This window comes from Nuphar pumila, chromosome 3 (assembly GCF_984573655.1).
Source record: "Nuphar pumila chromosome 3, dmNupPumi1.hap1.1, whole genome shotgun sequence".
In the NCBI taxonomy this organism is placed as follows: Eukaryota; Viridiplantae; Streptophyta; class Magnoliopsida; order Nymphaeales; family Nymphaeaceae; genus Nuphar; species Nuphar pumila.
Window position 1 is genome coordinate 125,352,535 of NC_143251.1, and position 13,012 is coordinate 125,365,546.

The 13,012-nt window shown below is 42.2% G+C and overlaps 1 protein-coding gene across 1 annotated transcript; it reads right to left on the reverse strand.

Annotated features, from left to right (window-relative positions):
• Positions 1-1,702: 1,702 nt before the first annotated feature.
• Positions 1,703-12,040, reverse strand: LOC149843641 (peroxidase 19-like). The gene is made up of 6 exons (XM_090000944.1): positions 11,855-12,040; positions 11,591-11,753; positions 11,022-11,191; positions 5,184-5,324; positions 4,897-5,082; positions 1,703-2,278 (listed from the first exon to the last, which is right to left on the reverse strand). Exons 1-6 carry the CDS (start codon positions 12,038-12,040, stop codon positions 1,703-1,705), a joined length of 1,422 nt encoding a protein of 473 aa, XP_089857070.1.
• Positions 12,041-13,012: the final 972 nt, after the last annotated feature.

Genomic DNA, 13,012 nt, shown 5'->3' on the forward strand with positions numbered 1-13,012 from the left:
TCTTCTCTCTCTGCACACTGCACACAACCACTCTTCCCTTCTCCCTCTAGCACACAACCTCTACACCCCTATTTATAGATGGCATAGAGTCTTCTAGATATGAACCTCCTAGAAGTAAGCCTTCTAGACTTATTCCAGAAACCGAAGAGGTTTTAACCCTTCAACTTCCTGCATTAATGGGAGTGGGTGGCTATTCCACTTCCCCACATTATTAAATGAGGGGATAGGGCTGACCCTTCAACTTCTTCTACATTAATGAGAAGTGGGTGGCTATTCCACTTCCCCATACCATTAATAAGGGATAGGGCTGGACCCAACAGACTGGGCTACAACCCAGTCCCGCCCCCTAGCTACGCCCTTGCCTGCAATACCGACAAAATTAAGTTTTGTCATCTATATGAAAAATAAAACGTATTAGGTCGTCTCCCTCTCTCTCGACTGCAATTCACCATCGGCTGTTGGTGCAAGATGTCCAGGTACTCTCTCTCTCTCTCGACTGTGCGTCAACTTCTGGTGCAAGATCATGCTCAGGTACACACACTCGCTAGGGATGTTATTAACCGATAGGATTTTATCTCATATCTGACTGAATCCAACTCCGTTTAGTTGGATTTAGTAAAGAAAAACCATATCTGAATATAATCAGATAATCAGGTTTGAATAGGTTTTGATTTTTGCTACCGAATCTGATGGATATCTGAATACAATTGTGTGGAACAATCAGGTTTGGTATGAGTTTTTTTTCCTGTGTAACCAATATCTGATTATTAGAATCTGATATTGGTCACATCTCACCTAATTCCAACTGTTTACACCCCTAACTAAGGCTCTAGTTTGAGCAAAGGGTGAGCTAATTAGACACCAACATAAGCAAGCTTTATGCACAAACAAGCTAAGCCCAAGAAACAGAAACATTGGTCCTGTGTGTGTCTGTGTTAGTGTGTGTGCCCAAGAGAGAGAGAGAGAGAGAGAGAGAGAGAGAGAGCATGCGGTGCAAAGACAACATAGTGAAAGAAAAGGTCCTTATACATTTTTCTTGATTGTGGAGACTGGAGACCTGGTCACCATGTCTCTGTTTCTGTTTTCTTCTTAATAAACTGATTCAATTTATTACTACAAAAATGCAATGAAAAGAAAAGAAATGACATTAACGGCCAACAATAACAAGAATATGGCCATTCATATTTTCATCTTGGTATTGACAGCATTTTCAGCTCAAGCTAGACGAACAGTCAAATCCATACAATAAACATAATTAAAAAGAACAAGAAGACAAAATCAAAAACAAAAAGAAAAGGATTAAGACACAAAACTCCCCCTTTATCGTCTGCTTGCACTTCTACACATATATAATGGACCACATCACCAATCAAATCCTCCCATAAAGCCTACTAACAGTAGCCACTAAAATAATACAAAGAAATAAGAGAAACCCTTTTAGTCACACAACAAAGACGAGCACAAAAAAACACCAAAAGATGCTCCTTCCTGTTCTGACTCGGTTCCAACACATAAGAGGACAATCACCACAACTTTGTCCAGGGATCCCTAAACCATTCTAGTGACCCACGTTGGCTAGTGACTCACTGACTTGTGCAACAAGTGGGCTTGGACTCAGTCCACTTCAGTGTCTCACCTCTTCCCAAAAATCACAAGTTAAAATAATGTTATTGTGTAAAAAGGATTAACATAGGGAACTCAATTAATTATGCTTACTACAGTTCCTCCTAATCTCACCTTGGTTTCCCAACTTAATCCCAATGCTGCCCATCTTTTCCATCCCTTGTGAGAAAGCCTCAAAGAATCTGACCTTGTCCTTTCCTAGCATTTGCACTAAGCCTTTGGTCCTTGGGTCCAGGAACAATGCTTGATCAGTTGCTAGTATGCCCATCTTAGCCTCCAGGTTCCCGTAGTACATATGGTCGAATGTGAACGGAGTCATGACATCACATGGCGCAACAATGTCGGTGTTGCCGCCGGCCGGTGGGCATGACATTCGCAGAGCCTTGAGGAGCCTGGGATCTATGGATGGGTCGGGCTGATTGGTGTGGCCGAAGTCGTAGAGCCGGTTCACGAATTGGTCACAGTGTGCGAACCCAATTGTGTGTGCCCCGGAGAGTGCAACTAGGTCCGACTTGTTGAGCCCTTTGCTAGAGAACAGCCTGAGGAGGTCTGCCACAGTTGAATTTGGACGAGGTAGATTATTTTTCACATTTGATGCCAATGAAACTCTCCCATCTCTCCTTCCTTTCTTCACTGGATAATTTGGGCCACCTGCCTACATTTTTTAACACACACACACACACACACAGCCTTATCAAAATGGAATCAAGTTGACCCCCCTAGAAGAGGGGAGGGGTATTATAAAAATCCTTCTATTCTAGTTACTTAGTCCCCTATTTCTACTGATATGAATCCTTAGGAAAAGAATCTTATTAGCCAGTTTCCAAATTCAATGTGGGGGCTGATTCAGTTCCCCTACAAAATCAACCAATTCAGGCTCCATTCAGCTATATCGGGTGATTCAGCCGGATACGGCCTGAATCGGGTCTGAATTGGCCCATTTAACATATGTATGTTTCTTTTCCATTTATTTCACCCAATCAGATTATAGTTTTTCTAAATAGGCCGAATCAAAACTAGTTGATTCAATTCAATTCAGACCGATTTGGGCTTCTTTGTTTTGGAAAATCAGTTCAATTCAAAAACCGATTTTGATAACATTCACACACATACACATGCACACAAGCATGACAGACTATCTGTCTACATTTATTAACACATTTAACACACACACACATGACGCACATACATTTATTCACATATTTAACACTTTTTATTTATTTATAACCCCAAGAAACCATACTCAGCCCAGACCTGGTCACTCTGGCTCATACCTAGAGTTGTCATGCTGGGTGTTGGTTTCTAACCCTAAAAAACCAAAACTCCGAGGCTAGGACCCCTGTCTCCAGGGCTTATGCTGGATGTTGGCTTAGGGCCCATGAAAAGCAAACCTTGATCACCCAATCTAGCGGCCAAGGCCCCACCCCCTAAGCCAACCTCCCTTGGGGCTCACATTTTAACACACACAAAGACACACAGAATGTGTAGTAGCCATTGATGCTTTATTTCCAGTTGTAAGGTCGCAGAGTGTATAGTTATATGGTATGATTTTAACTCATATACGTCTGACCATATAGAATTTTGAGATTGATGGTGATGCTGAAAACAGATGTTACTGTCTTTAGTGGTGTCAACTGGCCTGGTTTATCCAAACCCCACTCGAAACCAAATCCTATAGGGTCCGGGTATGATGATAAATAAGAAGACCTAATTAAGACCTGGATCCCGAAGGTCTGATTAATACATGGACCCATGTAAAGTTTGTAAAATTTTATACCAGACTCGGACCTGACCGTCCGATTAAGACACAAATTTTCAATGTAAAAATCATAAAAGATGTGGTTTTATCGTGTATGGTCTGGGTTTGGTTCATGTAGTTCTCATTGGGTCCGGGTATATTTTTTTATTGTGGATCTGATCAGACACAGATCTGAACCTGATACCATACTCGAAAATCTGATCCAAGTCTGGTTCTACCTGGGTCCCAACGCGACCCATTGACACCCCTAACTGGTACTCGCGCTCAAAAGGACACTATCGACATCTAACATTTTTGCAAAACTGGCGACAGCATGCTCATTTGTTTAACATTTTAATTGCCTTCGGTGCCAATAAATTGGTTGATTTTAGCAAAATTTTGCAAGCCAAAAGTTCATTATGTTATGCCGGAAAACACAACTTGAAAATATGATTTCCAACAAGTAGCAAACCACCATGGACAAATCTATGGGTGACAGGAACAGGGTTTTAAAGTGTGGTTTCACGTAAAACACCAATATAAACGTGACATATGTCCTAGATAATTGCCAGTGGGTCCCGCCACACAGAACAGGTTTTGCTTGTTTGTTGATCGTTCTACGTAAAGTTTGTCCTACCTCCCTTTGATTTTCAGCTAGATTGGATGGTCACTGTTGACATGAGAGAGAGAGAGAATGTGTTGCAAGTCACTGCCATAATTTTAGCTGTCTTGTGAGCCAATCTCGAAACGCCAAATTTGTCATTTAGCAAGATGATACATATGGGATGCATCGTAAAAGAGCTCAAGTAAAAAAATTCCACAAGCAGGATAGGGGTATTCTAGAGCCTTAAGCCTTTAACCAACAATTATATATATATATATATATATATATATATATAGAGAGAGAGAGAGAGAGAGAGAGTCTGTTTGTACGTATGACTTTTAACCGTCCTTGGAAAAAAAATTATTTGTTGGTTGAAAGTTAGCTGAAAACCAACATACTTGTCTGCATAATTTGGAACTTTTGAAACGCACTCACAGTCTCGCTTTTGAATGAAAAAAAAAAAAGAGAAGCACCAACGGGGGCTCAGCTTGTCTGGTAGGAGTAGCTAGTGCACGTCACCTTGTGTTGGGATGTTGCAGGTTCAAAACCCAATGGTATATTGTAACTGGTAGAGGTCTGCCTAACTGCCTTTAAAAAAAAGAGAGAGAAAGCATAATGGGATCCTCCTTTATACCTTTCTCTTTCAGTAGTGGACCTCCACCAAGTTTTAGTGGTCATATCAGATGGGATGCTTTGGACAATTCGTGAACTGCCGCACCCACATTTGGAAAAGCAGAGGCTCAGCAAAAAACAAACCAAACAGAACTAGAAAAAGAAAATTGTGTCAAAGAGATCCTAGCTTAGAAGTTTTACACTGTGGCATGATGCCTGTATGGCAGGCTGAGCCAAGGCGAATGGGTCTTTGTACTGGTTGCGATTTCTTGGGGTTATAAGTAAAAAAAAAAAATGGTAAGGACGTTTTAGAGAGTACCAGATGGACAAAATCTCTAGCAGCAATGGCGAGAATGTCAGCACAGGAAACCACTCCAGGGCACTTTGATTCCACCACAGCCTTCACTCTGTTTACACTCTCAAAGGCCTCCACTGCCAAGTTCTTGTTATCGTAAGCGTCTCTCTCAGAGCCAGTCCCACTCATCAGAATCGACGCATCACATCCCTTCAATGCAACAACCAACAAGGGATTATCAAGAAAAAAGAAGAAAAAGTGTAAAAGAGGGAATGATCAGAAATAACGGGAGGTTGGTATTGGTGTTTTACATTCACAAAACAATCATGGAAGAAGAGGCGAATAGTTGAAGGCCCAGAGACGGGTGCTTCTTTGAACCGCTGAGATGTGACAGAAAAGACCAACTGTTCCAGTTGGGGGCATGATTTTGAGTAGAAATCAACAGTGAGTTGGTGGGTGATTTGTATTTGTGTGAAGACACAGAGGGAAAACAATGCAGTGCAGATGGTTGAAGCAGTGGAGATGGTGTAGAAAGGCATTCTCTCATTTCTCGCAGGCTCTGAGAGAGAGAGAGAGAGAGAGAGAGAGAGAGAGAGGGGTTAAGTTGGAGGGCAGACGGCCATGTACAAATTCCCGTAAATAAACAAAAAAAAAACATGCAGCCGAATGAAGGATGCATAATTGAAGGAAAAGAGCAAGAAATCATTTCATCGTATCTAATATAAATATAGTAAATAAATTACATAAATAAATAAATGCTTTAGGCAATTGCCCTTGCTTTTGATTTTAATTGCAGTACACCAATCACAGGACACCCTCGTGCCGTGACTTATTTGGTATCTCTTTTTATTTTTGAAAGGCAAGCTGGGATCAGGAGAACAGCCAATGTGTGGTCGGTGATAGGGTTTATCCAAAAAAAAAAAACTTATTATTCGCAGATCATGTGCAGCAATATAGTGGGAAAGGAAATGCTATATATCATTCACAATATAAACTCATGCATGCTAATAAAAGTTAAGCCAAATGAAGGGAAAGGCAATGATAAGCTTTAAATTAGGGTATAGATTTTGTTTTAGATTTAGATATAACCAAATCTAACCAAGTTGATCCCTCATAGTTAGACTGGGTTTCTAACAAGAACTTGGGCTAGTTGATCCCTTGCCATACCTAGATTGAATATGTTCCCTACACATATCAAATCTAGATTGTAGAATGACCTAGAACTTTTCATATTTTTGTCACATGGGTATGAAACAAAAGAAAACAAGCCGTTGGCCTAAGTAATCTGATTTTTTGATTGGGGTTGGCAGATATTTCACTTGAGTATATATATCATGACAGCCCTAATTAAAATTCTGTTACATGGACACTTCACTCAGCATACGTGCTCGTATTGGCACGGAAAGTTACAATACTAGACACGGTTCATGAACATATTCAAACTTGTGCTAGACAATGCAAACTCCAAGTTTTAAATTAAGATTTTTTTTTAATTTATAAAACAGTTATGTTGTGCTAAGCATGTGTCGTGTCTCACACCTCGCTCACATCTATGGGACATGGATTAAAAATAGTAAATTTTTATTTGCTTCTCCCTTTTTTTATTTCCGATAGTCATGTACAGGAATTTTCTTTTTTTTGTTGTGGGCACGTCTTTAATTGCTTCTCCTTTGTTGCATTGGTTATTAGTGTATACTTTTCCATTTGGTTGACCTTTCATTCTCTTGGGCAGTTAAATGCATTTGCAAATAGATGTTGGTGATGTGAACTGGAATAAGTTAAAAGAACATTTTGTTCTTTATCATCTGGGAAAATCTGAGGAGATATCATTGAAGAAGATTTCATCCTAGAGATATTTCAGTTTGGGGATTGGCAGCAAAATGAAATATCTTTATTTGTCTGTTCTCATGTAAAAATTATGCTTCAAGTGTGCTATCCAAAATGTATTTAGAGACCCTTTTAAAGCTCTCTCTTTTTCTCCTTGTTTGCTTTCTTTTAATCAAAATGCAGTGATGCAAATTGTGAACAGCTCAGCAATATGGGTTCATCTGTAGGAAGATCTTCTTTATCACTTCTGCCTACACCCCTTGAAGATTAATATCAAACCCGATGGATATCTGAATCTGTTAAAATGTAAAAATAATTTTGTATATCCGACTCCCTAAAGTAAAGGAGAAAAGAAAAAGATAAAGGAAGGTATATACAAAAAGAAAAAGAATACCTAAGCTCTGAATGCAGCTTAAAAGCTTTAAAATAAGTGGTAGAATATCACCCAAATTACAGCATGGAAGAAAATTGTGCATATAAAACAAAAACATAAATCGAATGTTCAACTAAAAAAATCATTACAGTAATCAGAACTGTCAAGCAACCAAGTCCTCCCTCCCAAGCCCATTGTCAGAACAGCGATCAGAAGTACGACACAGCAGGTTTTTGGTGTCCCTGCATCCTTGAAATGGGTTAACATTTAATAGACACAGCAGGTTTTTGGTGTCCAAGTGAAACAGGCCACATTGATTGAGATTTTATGACGTCTCATGCCACAGTCCTGATGCCATGACCCATCCTTAGATGGAAGCATGACTGAGGAGGGGCTCTCAATGCTACTGCTGAATGTGGTTGGTGGGCCCAATAAAACCTGTTTTGGTGAATCCCTTTGAGAAAATATGCCCCTCCTGCAATGCATGCCGTTTTTGTGGATCCCATCAATTATTTTTTAGGGATCTCATCAATTGTGGTCCTTTTTACCTTTCCCTATAACAGTAAGTTTGTGGGTTTTTTTTTTGGATAGTCCAAGAGAAACCGCCCCCCATTGGCTGTCCTCCGGTTGGTAAAACCCTTGAGATCCCGTGCCCACTGGGGAATACACCCAGCCTCAACCGTAGGGCAAGGGAAACCACAAGGCAAGTGCTACCAGATGGTTTCCTTGTGGACATGACATGACTGTTGTTGGGGTTGATGTTTGTTATTGCAGAAGCAATTGTTACAATGATCCAAAAAAGAGAGATGCAAAATTTTGTAAAATCAAGACGTTTAGTTAGAGCCTTCTGTTTTCCTCAAGTACTAGCAGTTGCTACGTGATCCTGAAAAGAGAGATGCAATTTTTTTTTTTAAATTGAGACGTTTAGTTAGAGCCTTCTGTTTTCCTCAAGTGCTAGTTTCTGATCAAATTCATGCATTAAGCTTTTTTTTATAGCCCAAAAGAAAAAAACCCATTACCGAGCCCACATTGGCTGGACTAAAGTTGGTGAAACCCTTGAGATCCCCCTGCCCACTGGGGTGAGTACACCCAGCTTTGACCTTGCCCCCTGTGGGTTTTGAACTCATGCGCTAAGCTTTAAAAACCTAAAGTTCCAACCATTATTTTGGAGAAAGTTCACTTCTGGCAAACCTTTACTTATAATTCCAAAAGCAAACCAGTTCTGAGATTAGTGATATGGTCCTCACTTCTACTGAAAATCGTCAAACAGATACCTACGGTTACCCGCATCTATTTAGTTCAGGTTTATGCCCAGTCAGAATCTGATGAAGCAATTTGAGAAATTAATAATTTTGATGTTACTGTCTCCAGACGATAGAAGTTAACGTCACATCCCTGTCTGACAATTTTGAAGAAAAATAGAGCTGCTTCAGAAATTTCAGAAGAGTGAGGCCCTCCTTGAAATTTCTTATTATTTTAAGTAAAATCATAAGTAATTAATAAGTATAAATGGATAGCCCATTTAAGGTTGTGCTGGCACGTCCAGTACTAGATTCTCAGCCATGTCTACAATAGTGGGCCTAGGGCTATGCTCAATGTTGGGTCCTATATAGGCCGGCCGGGTAAACTTTCCAAAGGACAAATACAAGCTTGCTCTATTTTTAGCATCATAAAGCTTTATTTGAAAAGTGTTCAGGCATTTAATGAAACATGGAGTGATCATAAAAAACCACACAATTATCACCTATTCAACCACCCACACCCAATTTGTATCTTACTACATTTTGAATGCTTAGTTTTTCATTTTTGTCAGATAAGACACACTTGATCCTTAGATCAATCAGCTGACCATGGTTATTGAAATAAAATGCTGAAAATCATTTGCATTTGCTTATTTAACAAAAGAAATAAGATGACTAAATCTGTATGATAAAATGGGAAAACAAGGTTGCGTACCTTAAGGGGTTTGGAGCAGGGGGATGGGACCTAGGCCACTTGATAGGCAGTCTAGGTCTAGGTCCAAATCCTATGGGCATCTCCCCCCGAGTAAGCCGATACTTGTGGCTCACTGGTGTCAAGGTGAAAGCCCTTGGAGTTTTATGCTGACAGGACAGCGACTGTAAGTACAGCAGGCTAAGCCAGCGAGACTAGGTCTCTACGCCTAGGGTGTGTTTTTTTCGGGGAAAATATCAAGAGAAAAGGATGTGTACCTTAAGCAGGCACTTGAAACTGATCCAAAGATCAATCAGCTGACCTTGTTTGTTGAAATAAAATGGCAAAAGTCCGTAGCGTTTGCTTATTCAACAAAAGAAATAAAAATAAGTGAGTGTTTAGGATAAATGACAAAACAAGGTTGCCTACCTTGAGAGCTTGTTTGATCTGTGTGTTTTGCGCATCGGGCGGTATGCCACGGCAAACAAACAACAGATGTGAAGAATGAGTCCTTAATTCTCATTAATTTTTTTCCCACCCCCTGTTAAGGTTAGAAGAGGGAGGCCGGGTGTCATGGGCTTAGAAGCGAAGGCCCCCGTGACACAGCTTCGGGCAATCACAAAGACCAAAGGCAGGCATTTTGAGCGCACAAGACCACACAACACACGCGTACAAGCGGAGGCAAGAGTACGCGTATGCCCAAACACAAAGAGAGCAAAGAGACAAGGATGCAAAAAGCTTCTTTATAGATACTTGAAAGCAAAGTACATCAAGAGGGGGAGAGAGAGTCCGAATATACGGAGTTCTTAGGCCGTAAGGCCTTGTGGGGCACTCTAGAGTGCCAAAGAGGTATATACATCAGAGCAAAAAGGTGAAAAACATGGTCGTCCGGAACACGCTCCCCCGCCTAAGTTGGCGTCGTCCTCGACGCCAATTGTTCATGGTAGCCTTCTACAAGTTGTCGATGCTGAAACATGCTGCTGGCTTTCTCCCAGGTGGCTTCACATTCTGGCAATCCCTTCCACTGCACTAAGTATTTTTTGACTTCCCCTAAATAGTTGTTGGAATGATTGAGGATGATATTTGGATCTCTGCCTGGTACACTAATTGTTGAAGGAACTCGCTGCGGGATCAGAGCACGTTGAGGCATGCTCCGTTGAGGATCTCTTTCATCTTCGTGAAATGGCTTCAGGTTGCATATGTGGAATACCGGATGCACTTGAAAGTTTGCTGGCAAGTCCAACCGGTATGCCAAATTTTCCACACGTTTGATAATGGTGAAGGGACCATCATACTTGCGAATAAGGCCTCGGTGGTGGCCCCGAAAGATAGCTGTGCGGTCAGGAAAGAGCTTGGCCAACACTTTGTCTCCAACTCAAAATTCTGCAGGGCGACGCTTCTCATCTGCCCATTTCTTCATGCGCTTGATTGCCGTATTTAGATATGCCTTCGCCAACTATGTCTGATCTTGCCAGTTCCTGACAAACTGGTATGCATAAGGTGCTTTTCCACGTCCTCGCGCAGCAAGGGAGCATGGAGTCTGCGGCTGTTGTCCAGTTGCGACTTCAAATGGACTATGGCCGGATGATTCACTCTTTTGAAGGTTGTAGCAGAATTGAGCCGCATCAAGTAAATCAACCCAATCCCTTTGGTTGGCACTGACAAAGTGTCGCAGGTATTCCTCTAGCATGCCATTTATTCTCTCTGTCTGTCCGTCGGTTTGGGGGTGAAAACTTGTGCTGAAATGCAAATTCGTCCCCATTAAGCGAAACACTTCTCGCCAAAACTTTCCAGTGAAGCGCGCATCACGATCACTGACGATGCTCTCTAAAATTCCTCAATGCTTAATTACGTTCCGCGCGAATAACTTTGCAGTATCTGCGGCTGAGCAGGTGGCAGGTATGAAGATAGCATACTTCGAGAACCTATCCATAACCACATTGGATGGTTGGATGATTCCTGCTTCGAGCATATCATCCAATTGTTTGCATAATTCCTGCAGCTCAGGAATTGCCATGCGATAAGGAGCCATTGCGGGTGGCCGTGCACCTGGTATTAATTCAATCTGATGATCTACCTCACGCCTTGGAGGTAGCTTATTCGGCATCTCGACGGGCATAACATCGCCAAACTCCTTCAATATTGGTGCTAAGGCCTTTGGGACGCCCACACCTTCTTCTGCCTCATCTGTAGCGCGGATTGTGACAAGAAAAGTCTCGTCACCACTTTTCATGCCTCTTTTCAACTGGAGCGCAGACACCAAGCGCTCGCAGGGCTTTCCCGCCATCGCAGTAACCATGCAGGGCTGACTCTCACTCTCAAAGCTAACAACATTGAGGTGGGGCATCAACACTGCCTTGTTGCTTCTCAAAAATTTCATCCCGAGGATGACTTTAAAATCATCCATAGGTGCGACTGATAACACGATCCTTCCTGACCAGTTATGGATCCATACTGGTACATTCCGAGTGATGCCGTAGATGACCTTAACCTTTGAATTAACCGCTTTCATGTGGCTCTCTTTCTGTTCCCACTGTAATCTCATTCGTTCTGCTTCTTCACGCGAGATGAAGTTGTGCGTGATACCAGTGTCTACTAATGCCTTGGTAAGTCTCCCATTGAGCAGAAGTTCCAAGTACATCAATTCTTTGCATGTTATAAGTTCCGCAACAGGTGTGACCTTTACTGCACTCATCATCTGCATTGCACCAACTGTTGGCACCTCTGCAGGTTGATCCTCTTCCTCACCCTGAACAACATTCACAATTCGAGGTGCACAATTATTTCCATTCCCTTGACCGCGGTTTCTATTGGGACATGTATCCTGCCAATGATCCCCATGGCAGATACGACAGTCACGGCGACGATAATTGTCACCCTAAAAGTTATTCCAATTTTGGTTATTATTTTGGCCATCTTGTCGGCCATGATTCTGCTGGTTTCCCCGACCAGCATTTTGTCCCTGGTCGTTCCTTCGATTGTCCCTTCGATTGTTGCGATCATTTCCCTGCTGTCTGCCTTGAAATGCAGGGTCATTCCTATCCAGCTCGACAAGTTTCTCTGCAACCGCAAGCGCCTCAGCTAGTGTTGCGGGGTCATGCCGAATGAGTTCCTGGTTTGCCCATCCTTGCAACCCGTTGCCAAAGTAAAACAACCGATCCTCATCATCCATTCTCTCCACTTCCAACATTATCGAAGAGAATGCCTTGACATAGTCATGCACTGACCCTGTCTGTTTCAATGCCAATAACCTTTTGCAGGCCATTTTCTCTTGATTTTTAGGTAGAAAGTAGTCTCGCATTTCCTTCTGGAGGTCTTCCCATGAGACTATAGCAACCAATCCTCGTCAAACATCACCTAAGCGACGTCTCCACCAAAGGGTCGCTTCATCCGCAAAGTACATTGTTGCGGTGCGCAGCCTATCTGCGTCCTCCTCTATCCTCGCAGCTTCTAAAAATTGGTCCATCTCGTAGATAAAATTCTCGAGATCCTTTGAGTCCCTCGTGCCTTTATACTTTGCGGGCACAGGTAGCCTGTAACGTGGTCTATCCACATATGTCGCAACACCGCCAGCCGGGGCAGTTCTCAACTGCCGCTCTAACTGTTCATTCTTTCGTTGAACAACATCTAATTCAGCAGCCATGATGTTGAATCGACCCAACAAATCATCAAATCTGGTGGAAAACTCCTCCACCGAGTAGTTAAGTTTAGTGGCAAGACTTTCCACCGAGTCTTCCACTCCCTCTACGGCTGTCTTGATCTCTGCATTGAGATCTCTAAAAGCGACACAAGTTCCATTAACCAACTTCTCCGTGTTGGTCACTGACCCAGTCAGCTCCGCCACATCGCGCGAGATGGCTGACACCCGATCATCGACCATGAAGTCCTCTTCAGCAGGAACCATACTGCTTGAAGGAGTCATGACAATCTTCTTTGGCGACATTGTCACTCCCAATGTCGACAAGGCTCTGATACCAACTTGTCACAGGCTTAGAAGCGAAGGCCCCC

Coding starts and splice junctions, on each gene's coding strand:
- LOC149843641 (XM_090000944.1), bottom strand. CDS start 12,040: ATGACCCTGCATTTCAAGGCAGACAGCAGGGAAATGATCGCAACAATC. Junction 11,754..11,854: donor TTATCGTCGCCGTGACTGTC/GTATCTGCCATG, acceptor AATGTTGTTCAG/GGTGAGGAAGAGGATCAACC. Junction 2,279..4,896: donor CTAGAGATTTTGTCCATCTG/GTACTCTCTAAA, acceptor TAAAAAATGTAG/GCAGGTGGCCCAAATTATCC.